This window comes from Canis lupus, chromosome 10 (assembly GCF_003254725.2).
Source record: "Canis lupus dingo isolate Sandy chromosome 10, ASM325472v2, whole genome shotgun sequence".
Classification (NCBI taxonomy): domain Eukaryota; kingdom Metazoa; phylum Chordata; class Mammalia; order Carnivora; family Canidae; genus Canis; species Canis lupus.
The window spans coordinates 25,993,468-26,016,026 of record NC_064252.1 but is presented as its reverse complement, the minus strand read 5'-3'; the positions used below and the strand labels follow the sequence as shown (position 1 = coordinate 26,016,026).

Here is a 22,559-nt window from a genome sequence, read left to right as displayed (position 1 = left end):
ATCAGCTGCAGCTGTTGCCCCAATTAAGCCTTGCCTGTCTGTGCCTTTAAATTTTGGGTTCAGCCTCTTTTCTACCGTTGCTGGATCCAAGGACCTGGTCTGGTAACAGATTGGAAGTGCCAATCAAAACTAATAGGTTTTTTTTTTTTTTTTTCAAAGACCTTGACATGCTTTTATGTGGGAAAGCAAGGGACCAAAAAGAGACAAAAACACTCCTGATGAGGAAAAAGACATCAAGAATTATTACAAAGAAAAAAAAAAAAAAAAAAGAATTATTACAAAGATAGGGTAATTAAAACTATTTGTTGGTGCGGGCATAGTCACATAACTTCTGGAACAGAAGAGAGTCCAGAAACAAATCCATACGTATGGGTAAACTTGCTTTGGAATATAAATAGCATTGCAGCTCAGTGGAGAAAAAAGCAAACTTTTCAATAAATGATGCTGGGGCAGCTGGGTTATCCATTTAGCAGCAAAACTGGATTCTTGCTTCAACCACACATAAAAACCAGTTCCAGTGGTACTAAAATTTTAATTGTGGAAAGCAAAACTAGGAAAATTTTAGCCTTGATAGAAGTAGGCTATATGGTCTTGAGACAAGAAAAAAAATCTTAAAAAATAACAAGATACAAAAAGTACAACCCATAAAGAATAAAATCTTACCTCATTAAAATTGAGACTATCTCTTATTCAAAAGATTCCTTACAAAGTGAAAAGACAAGCCCCAAACTGGGACTAAAAAAATGAAATGTTTAGCTTCCAGAAGAGATTAAGAATTCCTACAAATCAATTAAGAAAACAACCAAATCAAATAGAAAAATGGCCAAAAGACATGAACAGACATTTTACAAATGAGGTAACATGAATGAACCATACAAATATGAAAATATGCTCCATTTCAAATCCCACTTTAGTACAAATATTGTACTAATTCTCACTCAACAGATTGGCAATTTCTCTTTTTCCAAAAACGACAATATGATATGAAGGGTTGGTGAGGACATGGGGACAACTAAAACTCTGGAACACAATTCCACATTATCTAGTAAATTTGAAGATGCTCATACTGAATGATCAGCAATTTCACTTCTAAATATATGTCCTAGAGTAACTCTTGTCCATGAGAAGCAGGAGGCTTATATAAGTATGTTCCCAAACTTTTCACAATACAAAAAAACCTGACATGGTACTGATGATAGTAGAGCAGAATAGATACATTCTAATATACCACATCTACTTTATCTATTCATTTATCAATAGACCCTTTGGTTGCTTCCATATCTTGAACATTGCAGATAATACTGCAGTAAACATAGGGATGCAATTGTCTTTTTGAATTACTATTTTTGTTTTCTTTGGGTGGATACCAGTAGTGGAATTACTGGATCATATGGTATTTCTATTTTTAATTTTTTGAGGAACCTCCATATTGCTTTCCACAGTGGCTGCACCAATTTACATTCCCCCAAACAGTGCACAGGGGTTCCTTTTACTCCACATCCTTGCCAACACTTGTTATTTTGTGTCTTTTTTATTCTAGCCATTGTGACAGGTGTGAAGTGATATCTCATTGTGAGTTTGATTTGCATTTCCCTGATGATTACCGATGTTGAGGATCTTTTCATGTGTCTGTTGGCCATCTGGATGTCTTCTTTTGAAAGTTAGACCCCCAAAAAGACAAATACCATATGACTTAACTCATATGTGTAATCTAAGAAATGAAACAAAGGAGCAAACAAAAAACAGAGAGACAAACAAAAAAACAGACTTTTAAATACAGAGAACTGGTGGTTGCCAGAGGGGAGGTGAGTAGGGGGATGGAATAGATAAAGGGGATTAAGAGGTACAAATTTCTAGTTATAAAATAAATGTCATGGAGTGGAAAAGTACAGCACAGGAAATACAGTCAATAAGACTGTAATAATGCTTTCTGGTAACAGATGGGGACTATACTTATCCTGGTGAGCATTCCTGAGTAGTGTACAGAATTGTTGGATCATTATCTTATACACCTGAAACTTATATAACACTGTATATTAATTATACTTCAATATAAAATTTACAAAAACAAAAGCTCTGAAGGGAAATAAAAATACATATAAACTACATAAAACTTTTATAAAAACAACAAAACAAAAACCTATAAAGAAATCTGAAAGACAATTCATAGCCTAGAAGATGATATTTGCAACATAAGCAACAGAAAAGGATAAGTAACTGTGAAAATTAGTAATGGGGACCTTCACTAAAATGAAGTCTGAAGGTTTCCTCAGGGGAGCTCTTGCCCTACCATTCTAGTCAATTGCAGATGCAAGAGGAAGAGACCTTGACCTTGCATATGCATACTACACTACATTTTGGTGAAGGAAGAGACACTTTCTTGATTCTCTTCCCCTCCCAACAACAGCTCAGTCAGTGAGAAGCCACCATACTTGGAACTTTCAAATGACTCCAGTGGACTTTTAGCCTATAACAGCCTTCCCAACTATCCCTTTTCTCCTTAAAAAAGTGTACCTTTCCTTTGTTCCTCGGACTCACCTAGGTTTTGCCACCACTTGTTTGTCCTGGATTGAAATTCTTTTATTCCCAAATAGCCCCATTTTTGCTGGTGAAATAACAGGCAGTTTTTATTCTTAAGGTTAACAACATATATAAAAATGTTACAAAATCATTTATTTTAAATAAACACAACACACAATCCAAAAGAAAAACAGACTAAGGATATAAGCAGGCAATGCACAGAAGAAATAAAAATACCCAGTTAATACATGGAAATATGCAAATTATACCTACTATGCAATGCAACCTTTTCCAAAGTGATAAAAATATAAGACTTGAAAAATATCAAGTGCCAGTGAGGGTATGAGTGAATAAGTACTCATAAACTGCAAGACGACGTAAACTGGTATTGATATTTTGAAGGGCTATTTGGCAAAATGAAAATGGGCATATGTTATGACCCAGGGATTCTATTTCTAGGAATCCACCCTAAAGAAACACTCACATATATGCACAGAGCTATTCACTGAAGCACCATTTGTAATAGTGAAAAATATAAAAACACTAACTGTCTATTAGCAGGGAAATAAACTATAATATCCAGGCAATGTAGGAGTTAAAAAAAATATGGTAAATCTCTAAATACTGACTGAATACACTGAAGGCTCACCAAGTGATATTGCTTTAAAAAGTTTCAGAAAAAGAATAAAAAAAAAAGAAAAAGTTTCAGAAAAATACAGAACAACATTCTAAAGCAAAATAAAGTCAGTTCTACATACTTTTAAAGATACACGTACATATGTATATGCACAGAGAAAGACCTGGAGAGTAATTAACAAATTGATAATAATAGTTAACTCTGGTGAGGGAACTGTGTTGGAGTAAGGGACAGTCAAGGAGGATTTTGACTCTATATTGTTTGAATTTTAAAAATAAGAGTATATTGGGATCCCTGGGTGGTGCAGTGGTTTAGCGCCTGCCTTTGGCCCAGGGCGCGATCCTGGAAACCCGGGATCAAATCCCACATTGGGCTCTCACTGCATGGGGCCTGCTTCTCCCTCTGCCTATGTCTCTGCCTCTCTCTCTCTCTCTCTCTGTGACTATCATAAATAAATAAAAATTTAAAAAAACTTAAAAAAATAAGAGTATATTCACTTATTATATAATTACAAATAAATAAAACTTATAAAATGGTACACAACTATAAATTTTTTTTTATTTTTTTTTATTTTTTATTTATTTATTTTTTTTACAACTATAAATTTGAATCTAAGGTTTTAGGCAAAGTCCGATGGGAGCACAGTGAAAGGAAAAACTGGTATGTAGAAAAGATTTTATAGCAGTTGTGACATTTGAGCCTCCCTGTTTGAATAGGATTTTGTCAAGCATCCATAATTTGATGGAGGACTGTGGCAGACTGTATTTTCCAAAGATGCCTGTACTAACACACACACCATCCCTTATGCTTTTCTTTCAATATGACATTGACACTTGTCCATAGATGGGTGGGGGTCTACATTCCCTCCCCTTGAACTTGGGCAAGATTTTGTGATTGCTTTGATGAACTGAATGGGAAGGAAGTATCACAGCATGATTTTTGAGATCATTCAGCTTCTGCTTGGTCCTTTCTTTTACAGGATGCTCACCCTTGGAATCCAGCCACCATGCTGTGAGAAAGCCCAAACTAGCCCATGTGGAGAGACCACACTAAGAGGCTCATGTGGAGAGAAACTGAGGCCCCCAGCTGATAGTGGGCACCAACTACCAGACATATGAGTGAACGAGCCTTCAGATGATTCCCGAGCCTTCAGATGATTCCCATCCCCAGCCTTTGTGTCCTCGGGCTGAGGCCCAAACATACGTCATGGGGCAGAGATAAGTCATCCCCACTGTGCCCTGTCCTAATTCCTGACCCAGAGAATCCATGAACAGAATAAATGGTTATTTTATGCCACAAAGTTTTAGAGCAATGTGTTACACAGCCGAAGTAACTGGAACAAAGACTTTCTAAGGAGAAGAAATTATACAAGTAATAGAATGTTGTACAGCATTGTGAACATTGGCAGTATTGGGTGATGAGGTCACAAAGGTTGGCTGGGATCAGGCCATGAAAAGTCTCATATGACAGTATAAAAAAATTAGACATACCATTGGCAGTGGAAAACTGTGGAAAATTTTTAAGCTGGGAAGTGAAATGCTTAGGGCTGCACTTTAGCAAGATATCTTTGAGATTGGTGTGAAGGAAAGATGGGGCAGGGGGCGGGAGGAAGACTCAAAAATAGGAAAAACTCCTCCAATTAAGATGAGTTCCAACCAAGTAACATGTTTTGTGACTTTTTTTCCTCATAAGGCCTGCCTCTTAGGCTCATTTATATTCCATTTCACTTGTATTATAAAGTTGGCAGGGGAAACTTATTTCCACACAAAAACACACACATGGATGTTTGCAGCAACTTTATTTATAATTGCCAAAACTTAGACACAACCAAGATGTTCTTCAGCAGGTGAATGGATAAATACCCTAGTAGATCCTAGCAGATTCAGCACTACAAAGAAATGGGCTATCAAGCCATGAAAAGACACGGAGGAGCTTTAGTGCATGTTACTGAATATCAGAAAAGGCTATCTCCTGTATGATTCCAACAATATGACTTTCTGGAAAAGGCAAAACTATGGAGACAGTTAAAATATCAGTGGTTGCCAGGGATTAGGAGGAAGGGAGGGATGGCAGGCAGAGTACAGAAGTTTTGCAGGCAGTGAAATACTCTGTATGATACTATAGTGGTAGATACATATCTTTATGACACTTGTCAAAACCCACAGAACATACAACATCAAGAGTGAACGCTAATGTAAACTATGGTCTTTGGGTGATAAAGCGCTAATGTAGGTTTGCGAATGGCAACAAATATGAGGTGTTGGTAGGTGGGGAGGTTGTGCTTGTTTGGGGGCAGGGGCATGCAGGGAAATCTCTGTACCTTCCACTCAATTTTACTCTGAACCTAAAACTGCTTTAAAAAGATGAAGTCTATTTTAAAAATGTTGGAGGGGGTATATGAGGGGATATTAGATCACAAAAAAACGTTTTCCTTACCATTCTTCTTTCAAGCTTCTGGATCTGGATCAGTTTACATAAAGTGTATTCTAAGAATACAGAGCAAGCTGTCTTAAAAATGGTAACCACTTATAACTAATTATCCATGTGAGTAATACCATCCTGTACTCCAAATATCACCATAACCCACAACTTCGTGTTCTGTGTTTATTGAAATATCCTCCTCATCATTCTCATGACTAGCTTTATAAGAAAATTATATAAACATGAACCTGTAAAATAAATCTATTCTAATCAACTAGTTTTTATATTTTGGATATTGGGGATCTATATATGGAGAAAATCACAGCGCGTGGCCCAAAGATGAGGGAGAAGATGAAACTCAGAACATAAGGAGCCACCTCTGCAGTGAGGGAAAGGATGCTTGGATGAATATAAAAGCAAAGATAAATGAGGGGATGAACGATACTAATGAGAATGTTTCATTCTCATCTTGGCAGAGGGTCTTGAGTCCTATTTTTTGAGAAAAGCAAGAGGAAGAATGTATTAAAAATTGAGAGTTTCTGAAGAATAGAGACAGTATGAAGTGGCTCTACCGTGAATCAATCAGAAATTGAGTAGCAGCAGAGCCCAGTTTGAATTTGATAATGTAATTCATTGGAGGCCAGTTTGTATCATTTTATACTGTATCTTCTCTAACACTAATTATACAAGAGGTGATTAGCCAATTTGTGGGATGCTATGCATGTTGTTTTTCACATTTTCATCTAATGCTTGCTTATGAAAAATGTCATAATTTAAACTTTATCAAAGAGAAGTTAATAGAAATGAAAAAATGAACCCTAATTTTTCTGCATTTTAAACCATTCACAAGAGATTTGAGGTTTGCAGTTAATAATTTTCGAAACAATGAAAAAAAAAAAGCAAAATAAAGGGGGAAAAAAACCACTGAAACAAATGGTAAAATAAGATTACAGGATCATGTGTGGGTTGAATTCATCCATGTTGGTCCCATCCCTCATTATCGAAGTTAAATTAAAACCACTGCTGCCATATTTCACAAAATAAAATCTGATGAAAAGCAATTCCTGCCCAATGTTTCTTATTCATGTTTCTGAGTAACCTTCACAACTCCTAAATGTCATCAATGAAATTCTAAAGAATAGAATTTACCTGCATCCCAGAGGTTACAAACGTCTGCTGGCCCTTCTGATGATATAGTTGATGAGATAATGGAAGGAGGGACTGTCGGCAAAAGTGGCTTTGGGTCATCCTCATAAAATAACATCAGGTCCTTAAAGAAAACAGGAGAGCACACGAAGTTTGAAAAAAAATAATTAATCCTACTGCTTCAATTTGTTAAAGTAGATGGACAATTTATGGAGATACAATGTGTCTATATGTGCTAACATAAACACATTTTAACTGAAAGAACTCAAATGTAAGTTAGCTATACACTAGTACATGGTGGTTTTCTACCCTTGGAGATCCTCACTCCCTGATGAAGACAGCTGGTGCAGGTAAGCAATGATTCTGTTTGAGGCATTAACTGTCTCTATCACCCTTTGAGCATCCTTAGAGCATACGATCTCAGAAGCCAATTTTTCTGTTTTACTGGTTATAATAAAGCTACCAGTGTATATCTTTTATTCATATTTTAAAACTTTAACTTTTTATCATGGAGTAAAAAAAAATAGATGATAATCCAATCATGTAGGTTAAACAACAAATCAATGCATGGCCAGTCTTGTTTCATTTATATCCTATTACTCTTCATCTGTTTTACTGTGAAGTAAATCCTAACTATATCACTTATTTTGGTGTATCTCTCTACATGACAAAAATTCTTTAATAATTATTATTTTACGCCTAGAAACTTTACAACTCCTTAATGTCATCAATTATAAATCTATCTTTCCAATTTCTCCTAAGTGCCATAAATAGGTTTTTCTGTAGCTTACAAGAGGATTCAAATAAAGTCTCCACAGTGGGATGGGTTGACATGTCTTATATCCCCCATGAAGAGAGATTTGTTCTGCAGTATTTATTTAAGGTGTAATTAACATAGAGTACATAAACCTCAAGTGCAGAGCTCAATAAGTTTTAACATGATGTGTATACCTATGTAGCCACTTTTCTGTCACTCCAGAAAGTTCCCTCAAGCTCTTTTCCAGTTGATACCATTCCTCCACCACCAGTACACAGTATTCTTCCTTCCACCATAAATCAATGAGATTGCCTGTTCTTGAGCTTCCTATGAATGTAAACATATACTGTGTAGGCTTTTGTATCTGATTCCCATTATTTAACATGTTTGTGAGATTCATCCATATTTTGAGTGTAATCAGATACTTTTTTTTTTATAAGAAGTATTCCATTTTATGAACATGCCACAATTTGTTTATCCATTCTCCTCCAATATGGACATTTGGATTGCTTCCAAATTTCAGCTACTATGATATGAATAAGGTTACTATGAACATTCTTATAGAAATCTTTTCATGGACAAATGTACTCATTACTCCTGGATATTTATACAGAAGTAGATCGGCTAGGTCGTAGCATAGGTTAACTTTTAACTTTATTGAAATTGCCAAACCATTTTCCAAGCAATTTTCCACTTTTCATAATTCAACTTTTATTTTGAAACCATTGTAGATTCACAATCAGTTGTAAGAAATAATACAGAGTGATCCTGTATATCCTTTACCCAGTTTTCCCTAAAGGTAACATCTTAAAAATTGTAGTACAATATTATCCAGGATATTGACATTGATAATGTCAAAATAGAGAACATTTCCATCATAATAAAGATCCTTTCTGATACTTTATTACCATAGCCTGCCCCCCACAACTACTAATCTGTTCTCCATTTCTATAATTCTGACATTTGAAGAATGTTACATAAATGGAATCATACAGGATGTAACCTTTTGGAATTGGCTTTTTTCACCTGGCATAATTCCCAGGGATTCATCCAAGTTATTTCATGTATTAATAATGGTTCCTTTTTATTGCTGATTGCTGCATAGTATCCATGGTATAAACGTATCACATTTTGTTTAATGTGCCAAAGGAAATCGGGATGGTTTCCAGATTTTGGTTATTATAAATAAAGCTGCTGTGAACACTGTGAATAAAAAACCTCACAGGTTTTTGTATGAAAATAAATTTTCATATCACTGGGATAGATGCCTAAGAATTCAATTTCTGGGTTGTATGGTAGTTGCATGTTTAGTTTTATAAAAGACACTGCCAAACTATTTTCCAGAGTAGCCCTACAATTTTACATTTCCACTAATAATATTTGAGTGATCCAATTTCTCCACACATTTGCCAGCATTTGGTGTTGTCATTATTTTTTATTTTAGCCATTTTGATATTTCATTACTTGTTTAAATTACATATTCATAATAGGTAACGATGTTGAACATCTTTTCATGTGCTTATTTGCCTTCTCTATTTGCTGAAGAGATTGTTCTTGTCATCTGTCCATTTTCTAATTGGGTGGCTTGGTTTTTAACTGTTAGGTTTTGAGATTTTTTTTTTTTAATTTTTAAAAGGAGGTTCCACACCCAATGTGGGGCTTAAACTCATGAATTTGAGATGAAGACTCACCTGTTCTATCAACTGAACCAGTTAGGAACACTGAGAGTTCTTTAGTTTTTTATTTTTTATGCTGTAGGTATTAGTCCTTTGCTGGATATGTGGGTTGCAAATATTTTCTCCTAGGCTGTAACTTGTTTTTATACCCTTGTGTGAGGATGTCTAACTTTTATTTTTCCTTTAGGGATCATGTTTTTGGCCAGCCCTAGATTACGAAGAATTTTATCCAGTATTTTTAAAAAGTTTTATAGTTTTACATTTAAGTCCATGATCCTCTTGAATTCCTACATGAGATTTAAATTAAAGTTCATGGTTTTGCCTGTGAATGTCCAATTGTTCTAATATCATTTGTTGAAAAGATTATCCTTCCTCCATTGAATTCCTTTTGTTCCTCTGTTAAAAGCCAATTTGCCATATATGTGTGGGTCTATTTCTTGGTTCTCTATCCTGTTCTACTGACCTAAATATCTATCTCTCCACCAGTATCACACTCTCTTGAGTAAGTAGCTATGCAGTAGGCTTAATACCAAGCAGAGTTATTAGTTCCACTTTATTCTTTTTCAAGATGGTCTTAGCTATTTTAGGACCTGTGCCTTTCCATATAAACTTTATAAGCTTATTATCTCTGTATCAAAAAGAAAACTGCTAGAATTTTGATAGGAATTGCATTCAAGATATAAGTAATTGGGAGCATCTTTACTATCACAAGTCTTTCAATCCATGAACATGGTATGTTTGCGTGGTCTTCAAGTTCTTTCATCAGTATCTTATCATTAATTTTATGTATTTTATAATTTTCAGCACACCGATTCTATACATATTTTGTTGCCTAAAGATTTCATTCGGGAGCAGTAACTGCAAATTGCATGTGTCTTAATTTCAGTTTCCACATGTTTACTACTAGTATATAAAAATGCAACTCATTTATGAATGTTGATCTTAATATCCTACAACTCTGCTGAATTCACTTGCTGGTTCTATGAGGTTTGTTTTTTCCTAAGATTTATTTATTTATTTTAGAGAGATAGAGCACACACATGCAGGGGAAGGAGTGGAGGTAGAGGGAGAGAGAATCTGAGGCAGACTGTGTACTGAGTGCAGAGCTCTACATGGGGCTCAATCCCATGACCACAAGATCATGACCTGAGCCAAAACCAAGAGTGAGACACTCAACTGACTCAGCCACACAGCTACTTGAGGTTGGTTTGTTTTTGTCATCTCTTTGAGATTTTCTATGCAAACAATTTGTAAATAAGGACAATTTTATTTTCTTCTCTACATTTTACATACCTTTTCTTATTGCAGTGGCTAGAACTTCCAGTGCTATTCTGAATAAGTCCTGGCCTTGTTCCTGATCTTGAAAGTATTCACTGTGAAAAATGATGCTATTATAGTTTTGTGTAGATAAAATCTTTATCAGTTTAAGGAAATTCCATATGTCTAGTTGTTGAGTTTTTAACAGAAATAGGTTTGAATTTTGTTAATAAATGCTTTTCTGCATCAATTGACAAAATCCTATGATTTCTCTTCTTTAATTTATTGATATGATGAATTGCACTGATTGGCCCTCAAATGTTGAATTACACTTAGATTAAATTTTACTTGGACCTGGTATGTAACTTTTTAAATACATTGCTGGATTCAACTGGATAATTTTTTGAGGATTTTTGCATCTAATTTCATGAGAGCTAATGGTCTATGGTTTTTATTTTGTACTGTCTTTTTTGTTTGTTTGTTTGTTTTTTTGAGGTTGGTAGCAAATAATACTTGCTTCGTAAGATGAACTGGGAACTATTCCCTCCCATTTTTTGAAAGACATTTGTGTGAAAATAGTGTCAATTCTTATTTAAACATTTGATAGAATTCTTCAGTAAAACCATCTGGGCCTAGAGATTTCTTTTTCAGGGATTTATATTACAAATTCCTTTTAAAAATGGTTATAGAACTATTCAGGTTCTTTTTCATCTTCTTTGAATTTTGGTAGTTTGCACTAAGAAATTGTTCTATTTCTTCTAAATTGTCAAATTATGAGCATAAAGTCATTGGCAGTAATTCTTTATTGTCCTTTTATATCTACAGGAACTGCAGTAATATCCCATTTCATCCTGATATTGGTGATTTGGGTCTTCTTTCTTTGTCAGTCATGCTAGAGGTTTGAAAGTTTTGTATTTTACAAGAATTAGCTTTTTGTGTCATTCATTTTCTCTCTTAACAGTTTTCTTGCTTTCAATTTCATTAATTTCTGTTCTTTATTATTTTCTTTCTTCTGTTTCATGTAGGTTTATTTTGCTTTTCTTAGTTTTTGTTAAAAGAAACTTAGATTATTGATTTTATACCTTTTCTCTTTCTAATTTAATCATTTAGTGCTATAAATTTCCCTCTCATCACTATTTCACCTGTGTCTCATATATTTTGATATGTTGTGCTCCCTTCTCATTCAGCTCTATGTATTGTAAATTTTTCTCTGAGACTTCCCCTTTGACCTATGAATAATTTAGAAGTTTGTTTATTTTCCCCAAAAATTTCAAGTAAGATTTCTCATGAGTTTATACTGATATAATTTCAATCCAATTCAGGTCTGTTAGGTGATGACAATCTCTTCCATCTTACATTCATATCTCCTTTCCCCCATGTTGAGAATCCTAGTTCTCAAGGATACCAAAGATGATACAAATAGGAGTATCACACAATTATTCATTTGATTCATTCCACATTATACTCACAATAATCTCAGGTCAAAAATACCAATGTCTTAGAATAAAAATACCAACTGAATGTAGGAACATTTGTTTAATTTTATGTTACATTTTAAAGGATTGTTTTATTTAATATAATCTTGTTTTATGATAGTGCAAAAATATTTCTAGAATTCCAATGACAAATCTAAAAACATGGTATAATCAAAGAAGTCTAGCTTCTATTTCTCCTTTCCACCTTATTCCCCTCTCCCTTTATGAATAACCTCTTCTTTCCTTTTTTTTTAATATTACAGCTAATTTTTTAAATGGCACATCTTTAATATAAACAAATGGAAAATCCAGGAATAGACCTAAGCATAAATGGGAATTTATTATGTGATAGAAGCCACAATTTAAGTCAATGGAAAAAGATGGATTGTTCAACAAATGACATTGAAACAATTGATTATCATTTGTAAAAATACAATTTAAAAGGTGGATCTTTACCACTCTCCATTCATCAAATAAATTCTTCATGGATAACATTTAAATATATTTTAAAAATTAAAGCATTAAAGAGGTAGGGTAGTTTTTTACAAAATTAAACATACGTTTATCATAAAACCTGGTAATTACACTCCTTGGTATTTACATAAAGGAGCTGAAAATTTATGTCCACACAGAAACCTGCACACAATTGTTCACAGTAACTTTATTCATAATTTCCATAAGTTGGAAGCAATAAGATGTCTTTCAGGATGTGAATGGGTTAATGAACTTTATATCCAGACAATGGCATATTATTCAACATTAAAAAGAAATGAGCTATCAAGCCTTAAAGAGACATAGAGGAATCTTAAAGGTATATTACTAAATGAAAGAAGCAGTTCAAAAAAGGCTACATATTGTATGATTCCAACCATGACTTTTTGGAAAAGGCAAAACTAAGGAGACAGTAAAAGGATCAATGGTTGCCAGGGGTTAGGAGGAGGAATGAATAGATGGAGCACAGAGGATTTTAGTACAATGAAACTATTCTCTGTGATGCTATAACGGTAGATATAGAACAGTATACATTTGTCAAAATCCATAAAATACACAACATCAAGAGTGAATCCTAATGTAAACTATGGTCTTTGGATAGTAATGAGTGTTGATTTAGGTTTAATGATTATAACAAATGTATCACTCTGATGTGGTTGTTATTGTGAGGAAGGTCATACGGGGGCAGAGGCAGGTGGGGGTATTCATGGGGTATATGTAAAGTCTCCTACTTCCTACTCCTGCTTGAGTCTAAAACTGATCTAAAAAAACAGCTTGTTAAGATTTAAAAAAACAAAAACAAAAACCAGGGCAGGGTGCCTGGGTGGTGCAGTCAGTTAAGCGTCCAACTCTTGGTGTTAAGCATTTGACTTTTGGTTTTGGCTCAGATTCTGACCTTGGGATCTTGAGATCGAGCCCCACCTCAGGCTCCATGCTCAGCGCAGAGTCTTCCTGGGACTCCCTCACCTTCTCTCTGTGCCCCTTTCTCCCCCACTCTCTCTCTCCAAAATAAATAAATAAATATTTTTAAAAATAAATAAATACAAATCCAGGGTGATATTTATTAAAGTCTTACACTACAGAGGTCTTTCTATTATTTTTAGTATTTTACTTATTTATTCATGAGAGATACACACAGAGAGGGAGAGACATAGGCAGAGACAGAAGCAGGCACCTTGTGTGGAGCCTGATGTGGGACTCAATACCAAGATCCTAGGATCATGACCTGAGCCAAAGGCAGGCGCTCAACCACTGAGCCACCCAGGTGCCCTATGAAAGGTCTTTCTAAAAATGACTTAAAACCTAGAAGCTATAACAGAAAAGCAAATTTGACTACTTTTTAATAAAAATTGAAGACTTAAGACTGTGATATTGTGATTTATAATAAATATATATTTGGTCTTTGTCCATGGTTCCAGGCACAGAGCTCATAAACTCTTGTAATTTCCTCAGTGTAAGAGCACTAGGAGCATCTTTTATTCTAATATTTGGTCTTTGACCCCCATTCCTGACCAGAGCTCCTAAATCTGTTGGAATTTTCAGGGAGATCAGAGTGTCTTTTGTTCTGTGAAGTGACTCTTGATGAGTGCCTAGATAGCTTCAGGATGGGGACTAGTCACCAGAATGACCAAACCATGATTAGAAGCCTGGAACTTTCAACCTCATACCCCATCCTCCTGGAAGGACAGAAGATATTGGAGATGGAGTAAATGATCAATCATACCTACGTGATGAAGCCACCATAAAGATCCCAATGCTTGGGGTTCAATGAGCTTAGTTGGTGAACACACGTACTGAATGCCAGGAGGATAACACAGTTCAACTTCACGGGGACAGAAACTCTTGCACTTGGGAAACTTTTAGGCCTCAGACTGTATATTTCATCTGGCAATTCATCTGCATTCTTCATCATATCCTTTGTTATATAATAAACCAGTAACTCTAAGTAAATATTTCCAAGAGTTCTGTAAGCTGTTCTAGCAAATGATCAAACCCAAGGAAGGAGTGATGGGAACTCCAATTTATAGTGGTAGGTCAGAAGTACAGGCAGCAACTCCGGACTTGCAACTGGCATCTGATGTGGAAGGTGGGGGAAGGGGAAGCTTTGTGGACTGAGCATTTAGCCTGTGAAGTCTGATGCTATCTTCAGGTAGACAGTGTCAGAATTGAGTTAAATGGCAGGACACCCAGCTGGTGTAGCAGAGAATAGCTTGGTGTGTGGAAAGCCCACATCTCTGGTGTCAGAAGTGAAGTGTGACAGCAGAGTGTGAGATGAAAAAAAGAAACAAAGGAAGAGCGGTGTGTTTTCTCTTCACAAAAGGCAAAAAAAGAAAAGCCATAAATAAAGTCAAAAATCAAATGAAAAATTGAAAATGAAAGACAAGATAAAGAAACAGTCAATGGGCTAATCATTTAATAGCCAAATAGCTCTTAGAAACTGGTTAAGAAAAAGATGAGAAACCAAGCAGAAAAAGTGAGCAAAGGACATGAATAGAGTTAATAATAAAAAAAGAAACACAAATTCCCAATAAATGCATGAAAAGCTATTCCAATCTTACCTATAATTACCATGGAACAAAGTAAAACAAACTTTTCCCACTTCTCAGACTGGCAAAAACGTACAAGTTTGATAATATTCAGTATTTGCGAAGATGAGGGGATATGCTTTTGGTGGACATAAATTTGTGTAACTTTTGGGAGGACAATTTCAGAGTATTTTTCAAAACTAAAAATAAATACAACCTTTTGGTGATTGCACTTCCAGGACAGCATCATATAAAATATGTATAAGAGCCATTATTACAATATTGCTTTTAAAAGATAAAAACATAAAAATATTCCTAAATGATTGCTAACAGGGGATGGCGAAATAAAGATTTATTTTATTTTATTTATTTTTATTTTTATTTTTATTTTATTTATGATAGTCACACAGAGAGAGAGAGAGAGAGGCAGAGACACAGGCAGAGGGAGAAGCAGGCTCCATGCACCGGGAGCCCGATGTGGGATTCGATCCCGGGTCTCCAGGATCGCGCCCCGGGCCAAAGGCAGGCGCCAAACCACTGCGCCACCCAGGGATCCCAAGATTTATTTTATACATCTAGGGATCCCTGGGCGGCTCAGCAGTTTAGTGTCTGCCTTTGGCCCAGGGCATGATCCTAGAGTCCTGAGATCAAGTCTCACATCAGGCTCCCCACATGGAGCCTGCTTCTCCCTCTGCGTATGTCTCTGCCTCTCTCTTTGTGTGTCTCTCATGAATAAATAAATAAAATCTTAAAAAAATTTTTTTAAAGATTCATTTATGCATCAAGACTATAGTACAGCTATACGTACTGATAGAGAAAGATATCCATAATCTATAGTTTAGCGAAAAAAGATTTGGGACAATATACATTAAATAACTGTGTTTATTACATAAAAAGATTTACAAGACGTATTGCTTAGTTCAAAGCATGCTGCATAGCAGTATATACTGAACAAATCCATTTAGATAAAAGAAATGCATGGACACAGAAAATTTCACTCCCAAATTTCTAAGAACCTAGTTAGTAATGGATGCTTCCAAGGAAAGGAACAGAAGGTGTATAGGTAAGTAAACAGAAACTTTGTTTTTTATTCTTTACCCTTTCATATTGTTTAAACTTTTTCCAGTAAGTATCTTCCAACTTAAAAAGAATAAAAGTACAAACATGAAAATAAAAAAGAACTGTTAAGCATAAAGTAATGACACAGAAAAGAAGTAAGGGGATGATGGATTAGCATGATTAGAATAGGTATAATTTCCATTTCTCTAACAGCTTTGATGAGTTCAAATTTTTGCAAATATAATAAATGATATGCTAATAAGCCCGAGGATAAAAACTGTTTACTCTTCATTTAGCAAAATAATAAACAGAGGCAGTAGGAAATAAACACTTATCTTCTATCACTAGCAATTTAGCAACTCACAACTAGATTGAAGGCTTTGGTCAGCTTTAATTTTGTGTGAACCAATTCACAGCATCCCTATCTGTTGCTATAGAAACAACTGTGACCAAAAAAATCATAACCCTTATTGTTGAATCTCCTTAAACAGGAAAAGAGGAAGGTCTTTTGAGGTGGTCAAAGCTACATATAATTTTATTAATAGCAAATTTAATAATAAAGATTCTGTACAGTACTCAGAGAGAAAACATATCCGTATCTAAGTATCATACATTTACGGGCTTTCCTTGGTTTTGAAAGTACCACCAGCAAGCAGTGTTCTGCTCTTGAAAGCCCTATTCTGTTCAGAATTTTATTTACTGCTTTTAGATCATTCTTTCATTTGTAGAAAGAGAATAAAGAGGTTTCTATTTAAAGTTTTTAAAAGATATTTTTAAGCACCCCTCATCTGCCTAAGCAATCAACAGTATCACTTCTTTCTTTCTCATTCTGTATTAAGAACATGAGAATTTTAATGTAGATGTAATACATTTGGCAACAACAATTAGATTTTACTATTCAGCTTGGTAGGTGTTGTCTTCTGTCACAAAAGCAGATTTCTGAAGAGGACATATTGGGTTGCATCAAACGTTCCTGACAGTAATAAGAGGAGATGTTTGTCAATAGAATGATGGAATAGTGTCATGATATCGTAATGTATTGAAAAAGGAAAATCCAGCTTTAAACTTGTTTTGAAAGAAGGGCATCATTTTTTTACTAACTGATATAAGATGTTGAGTGTAAATCAGTTACAGTGGGTTCCTCTCAAGTAAGAAAAAACAATAATAATGAGAATTTGAAGACTGATACCAAAAAGCTAGGTGGCATTTTATGCCTTTGTTAAGTTCTATTCAAGTCTATTTTCTTCCTTACAAGCCAGCAGCAGCAAATAAAAATGATCTCAAATTTAAAAATAATTTTGACTTAATGTCATTATCTTTTAAATAATCTACATAATTTCAGTCTGTGGGCTACTATGCAATTAAGGAACAGTGACATTTTAATTTCATGTACTTTTCTAAGCTGCTAGAAAATCAGGTAAATCCATACTTAACTGGGTTGGAGGGTATGGTGGAAAGTGTTGGGAACAGAAGGTCAATAAATAATTCCAGCCACTCTCATAGGAACAGTGGTGGTGGCAGGGAACATTAAACAAGCCCTCCGAGCAGGAGGCCAAACAAACCTCTTTTATAAGAAAGGAAGAGAAGGAAGTTAATGTCTACTATTCAATCATTTATTCATTAACAAAAATGTGGCAAATTAAGATTCAGTAGTGAATAAGACTAAAATGGTCTCTACTCTCAAGGAGCTTTCCTTCTAGAAGGAGAAACACATGTAAGACAGAAAGCAAATGAACAAATGAGAAAACTGCATATAGTTGAGTGGAACAGATTTCCAGTCAAGATGGGTCTGTAAGTTCACAATTTGGGGATATCTTCCTTCCTTAAACACACAACCACCAAAGAGAAAATACAATTGTGAAAATTAAAGACACAGGTCATGCTCAGAAACAAGATGAAAGCATGAAGAATAGAAACATAATGGTATCCAGAACATACAAAGAACTCTCAGAACTCAATGGTAGAGGCGCCTGGGTGGCTCAGCCGGTTAAGCATCTGCCTTTGGTTCTGGTCATGATCTGGGGGTCCTGAGATCAAGCCTCATGCCAGGCTCCCTCCTCAGTGAGGAGCCTGCTTCTCCCTCTTCTTCTGCCCCCCCGCCCCAGCTCATGCTCTCTCTCAAATAAATAAATAAATCTTAAAAACAAACAAACCTTCAGTGGTAATACACAGTCCAATTAGAAAATAGGCAAAAGGTCTGAACATATAGTTCACCAAAGAGAGGTTATGATGCTACAAATGAATACATGAAAGGATGCTCATCATTAGCTATTTGGGAAACACAAATTAAAACCACAGTGAGAGACGCCTTGGGTGGCTCAATGGTTGAGCATCTGCCTTGGGCTCAGGGCGTGATCCCAGGGTCCCGGGATCGAGTACTGCATCAGGCTCCCTACAGGGAGCCTGCTTCTCCCTCTGCCTGTGTCTCTCCCTCTCTCTGTATATCTCTCATGAATGAATGAATGAATGAATAAATAAATAAATAAATAATCTTAAAAAAAATAGAACCACAGTGAGATACTACTACAAACCTATTTGAATAGCTAAAATTAAAATGGTAATGCCAAAGTTAGTGAGGATGCAGAGAAACTGGATCTCTCATTACACTGCTGGTGGGAATGTGAAATGGTACAGGCCTAGAAAACAGTTTGACAATCTCTTACCAAATTTAGTATGCACTTACCACACACCCCAGCAATCACACTCTTAGATAGACATTTATCCCAGAGATAGGAAAACTTCACAACCTGAATGGTTCTCAAGAGTATTATGCTGAGTGAAAAAAAAAAAAACCTCAAACTATCTCAAAAGGTTATGTATTATCTGAATCTATTCCTAGAAATACATTCTAGAAATAATAAAACTATAGAGATGGAGAAAAGATTAGTGGTTGTCAGGGGATGAGGCGGTTGAGGAAGAGACGGGGTGGATAACAGGACAGACCTCTTGTATGTGGACGTAACAGTTTTGTATCTTGATTTTGGTGTGGTTACACAAACCTATACTTACAATAAAACTGCATAGGAACCCTCCTCCACACACACACATAAATGCAGGTTATTTTTTTTTAAGATTTTATTTATTTATTCATGAGAGACACAGAGACAAGGCAGAAGGAAAAGCAGACACCTTGCAGGAGCCCCATGTGGGACTCAATGTGGGACTCGATTCCCGAACTCCAGGATCAAACCCTGAACGAAAGGCAGATGCTCAACCACTGAGCCACCCAGACGTCCCTAAATGCAGGTTAAAAAACTGAATACTGAGTGGCAAAAAATTAAAGAGGAAGACAAACCATGAGACACTCCTTACTCTGGGAAAAAAACAGGGTTGCAGAAGGGGGAGGTTGGCGGGGGGTAACTGGGTGATGGGCATGAAGGAGGGCTAATGATGAAATGAACACTGGGTGTTACACTGTATGTTGGCAAATTGAATTTAAATAAAATTTTAGCTGAGTGAAGTAAGTCAGTCGGAGAAGGACAAACATTATATGTTCTCATTCATTTGGGGAATATAAATAATAGTGAAAGGGAATATAAGGGAAGGGAGAAGAAATGTGTGGGAAATATCAGAAAGGGAGACAGAACGTAAAGACTGCTAACTCTGGGAAACGAACTAGAGGTGGTGGAAGGGGAGAAGGGCAGGGGGTGGGAGTGAATGGGTGACAGGCACTGGGGGTTATTCTGTATGTTAGTAAATTGAACACCAATAAAAAATAAATTAAAAAAATAAAAAAATAAAATAAAATTTTAAAAAATAAAATAAGAGTAAGATTCTCAAAAAAAAATAAAACAACTGAATACTGAATTGAAAATTTAGAAGCTGAATAAGGTCTGCAGTGGGTCAGCAATAACATACTGACGGCCATCTCCTTGTTTCGATAGTGTATTATGATCACAGAAGATGCCAGCAGCTGGGAAGCTGGGTACTCCATACGTGGGACTCTGTACTATTTACTGCAGCTTCCTCCATATCTATAATTATTTCACAATAAAAGGTTTTTTTAGATGAGGAGAGAACGATGGACTGTTCAATAAATTAAATACTATTTACTCACAGGAGTGCAAAGACCATAAGACCCCTATCTTATAGTAAAATTCTAGAGGGCACACGGATTTCATTTAGAAGAAAAAATAAGAGATCTTTATTATAGTAGGATAAAAAAATTTCTTAAGTAAGATTTTTTAAAAGCAGCAGCTTTATATAACGAACACTTTGATCATTTAACCTTATTCTTACTTAAAACTGTGTATAACGAAGACAACAGAAACAAATTTGAAAGACAAACAAGCACTGTTTCTCTTAGAACACAGGAAAGCTGGAAAGGACAAGGAAACAAATTCTCCCCTCAGGGCCTCCAGAGAGAAATGCAGCCTGCAGACACCTTGATGTTAACCCAGTGAGACCTATGTCAGGACTTCCAACCTACAGAACTGTAAAATAGCATACTTGTGCTGATTTAAGGCACTGGGCTGGTGGTAATTTGTTACAGCGGCAACAGGAAACGGCTACAATGACTTACCTCTGTGGATTTCCAAGAATTAATCTTGACTGGTAGTGTTTCCTGGGACAACATGGTTCCACTAGGCAACTGAATGTCTTGGCACTGCTCTTGTTTCAATCCTGCCTTGGAAGCGTTTTCTGTCAACAACATAAAGCTAAGATTTCACTTTGGCAAAAAAGAGTAATGTTTTCATGTTAGCTCACAATTTTTAAGCTAATTACTTCTGAAAATCCATTTTGTCTGCCACATATACATCATCTGCCAACGGTCATTTTAATATTATCTCTTCATAATAATTGACAAATTCAGGCCGGTTTGAAAAATACAACTAATTCTAGCCTTTTCTCCCACCAACAATTTTATGCTTTATTATTTGAAACATATTTTTTTAAATAAGGTCACACATAGTGTAGAAAATAGAGTTTGAAAATTATCCTTAGCAAAGCAGGAATGACTAGAATTATTCTAATTAATATTTAAAAGAATGTTATTACTGCACTGTACATTTCATGTGTTCACATACATGACACACAGGCTATATATGATGAGAAAGAACTTTTAAACAAAATTTAAAGAATCTTGAACAAAAGAAATTGCCAGTGATATTAAACATATTTTTGCTTGTATGTTTTTACTGAATTTAATGGTTTTGTATTTGCCATTTTCCTTTCTTTTTTTCCCCCTGGGGCAGGTGCGGGTCAGAGGGAAAGGGAGAGAGAGAATCCCAAGCAGGCTCCAAACCCAGGGTGGAGCCCATGGTGGGGTTTGATCTCAGGACCCTGAGATCATGACCTGGGCAGAAATAAGTCAGACGCTGAACGGACTGAGCCACCCGGGCCCCCCTCCTTCCTTTTATCTGAATGATTGTGTAAACGAAGTATTATTGCCAACTACCTCTCAGCATATTGTTGGGAACAATAAGCGTAAGAGAGCTATCTTCAAACTGGTGTTTGTGCACCACTAGGGGTACTTAAAGACTTCCCAAGGGCTAGATGGGCATAGATAGTTTTAAAGGAATCAATGTCCAGACCCACCACTTACATATACATTCTTTCTAAAAAACTCGTCTGTCTGGGAATGCGACTGTGTGGAAACATCAGACTAGTTCTTTCTTCCTCCCCTTTCATAATCTATTTCCTCCCACTTTACAAAGAAAGACCCATCGTCTACCCATCTTATTATGGTGCATCTTCCTTTATGCTACGAGCATAAGAACCTCTAAATGCCAAACAGTAGTAAAAACTGGTATAGGGAAGCCTCCTTCAATCAAGGCAAGAAAAACCCAAAGTAAAGCTCTAAAATTTGTCCTGTTTTATGCATATTTTTTTTAGTGGCAAAGTGTGGCATAAGTAACAGGGTATTTTGGCCCATACTGGGATGTCTGGTATCCAGATACACTACAGTATGGAGGAGCAGGACGGTTGACAAGTTTCATTTAATGTCCTGTGCTTTTCATCCTCCAACTTGTCAAAGAATGTATCATTTTTAAGGGAAGTCCCACAAGGGGAAAGAAAGCAAGTACAAACATGGGAGGCAGGGCACCCTGTCTCATCAATGCAACAGACTTACATGACAAGGCTCCATGTCTTAGCCATCTCCCTTAGGAAAAGAATTCAGGAATGTGAGCGCAACCACAGTGATGCTAGTTTACATGTTTTTTGAATAAATAAAGTAAGATGTTTTCTGAAAGAAAGTTTAAGTCTGATTTGGCTGACTGTTTTGACAATAAGGGCTGGCTCTGCCAACTAGGTAATATGGTCACTATTTTCCAAAAATGGAATGAACCAAATTCTGTACTTTTGAAGAGTTGCTGAAATATATTTAAAGCATATGAAACTATAAAGTAATTACCTCAAAAATATTATATTGACAGGTATACCTCAATATTTTTTCCCACTTTCTGAGTATATTGGGTTAAAGTGTAACTGGTATAATTAATAATCACCAGATAATTTTTAGTAAAGGTTTTTTTGATATTATTCCCAGAAGTTGAGAAAGTCCATCATTCCTAACGACTGTTTAACAAATCTTTTTCGGGATCCCTGGGTGGCACAGCGGTTTGGCACCTGCCTTTGGCCCAGGGCGCGATC

At 35.8% G+C, this 22,559-nt stretch overlaps 1 protein-coding gene across 3 annotated transcripts in view; it reads right to left on the bottom strand.

Annotated features, from left to right (window-relative positions):
* The window catches only part of ENTHD1 (ENTH domain containing 1), a 105,510-nt gene that overhangs the window by 41,274 nt on the left and 41,677 nt on the right, over positions 1-22,559 (bottom strand). For all 3 annotated transcript variants that reach the window (XM_025459294.2, XM_025459285.2, XM_025459301.2), the window contains 2 exons: positions 20,488-20,606; positions 6,728-6,848 (listed from right to left, as the gene is read on the bottom strand). In XM_025459294.2, coding sequence (XP_025315079.1) covers positions 6,728-6,848; positions 20,488-20,606 — 240 coding nt within the window. The remainder of the gene's footprint in view (positions 1-6,727; positions 6,849-20,487; positions 20,607-22,559) is intronic.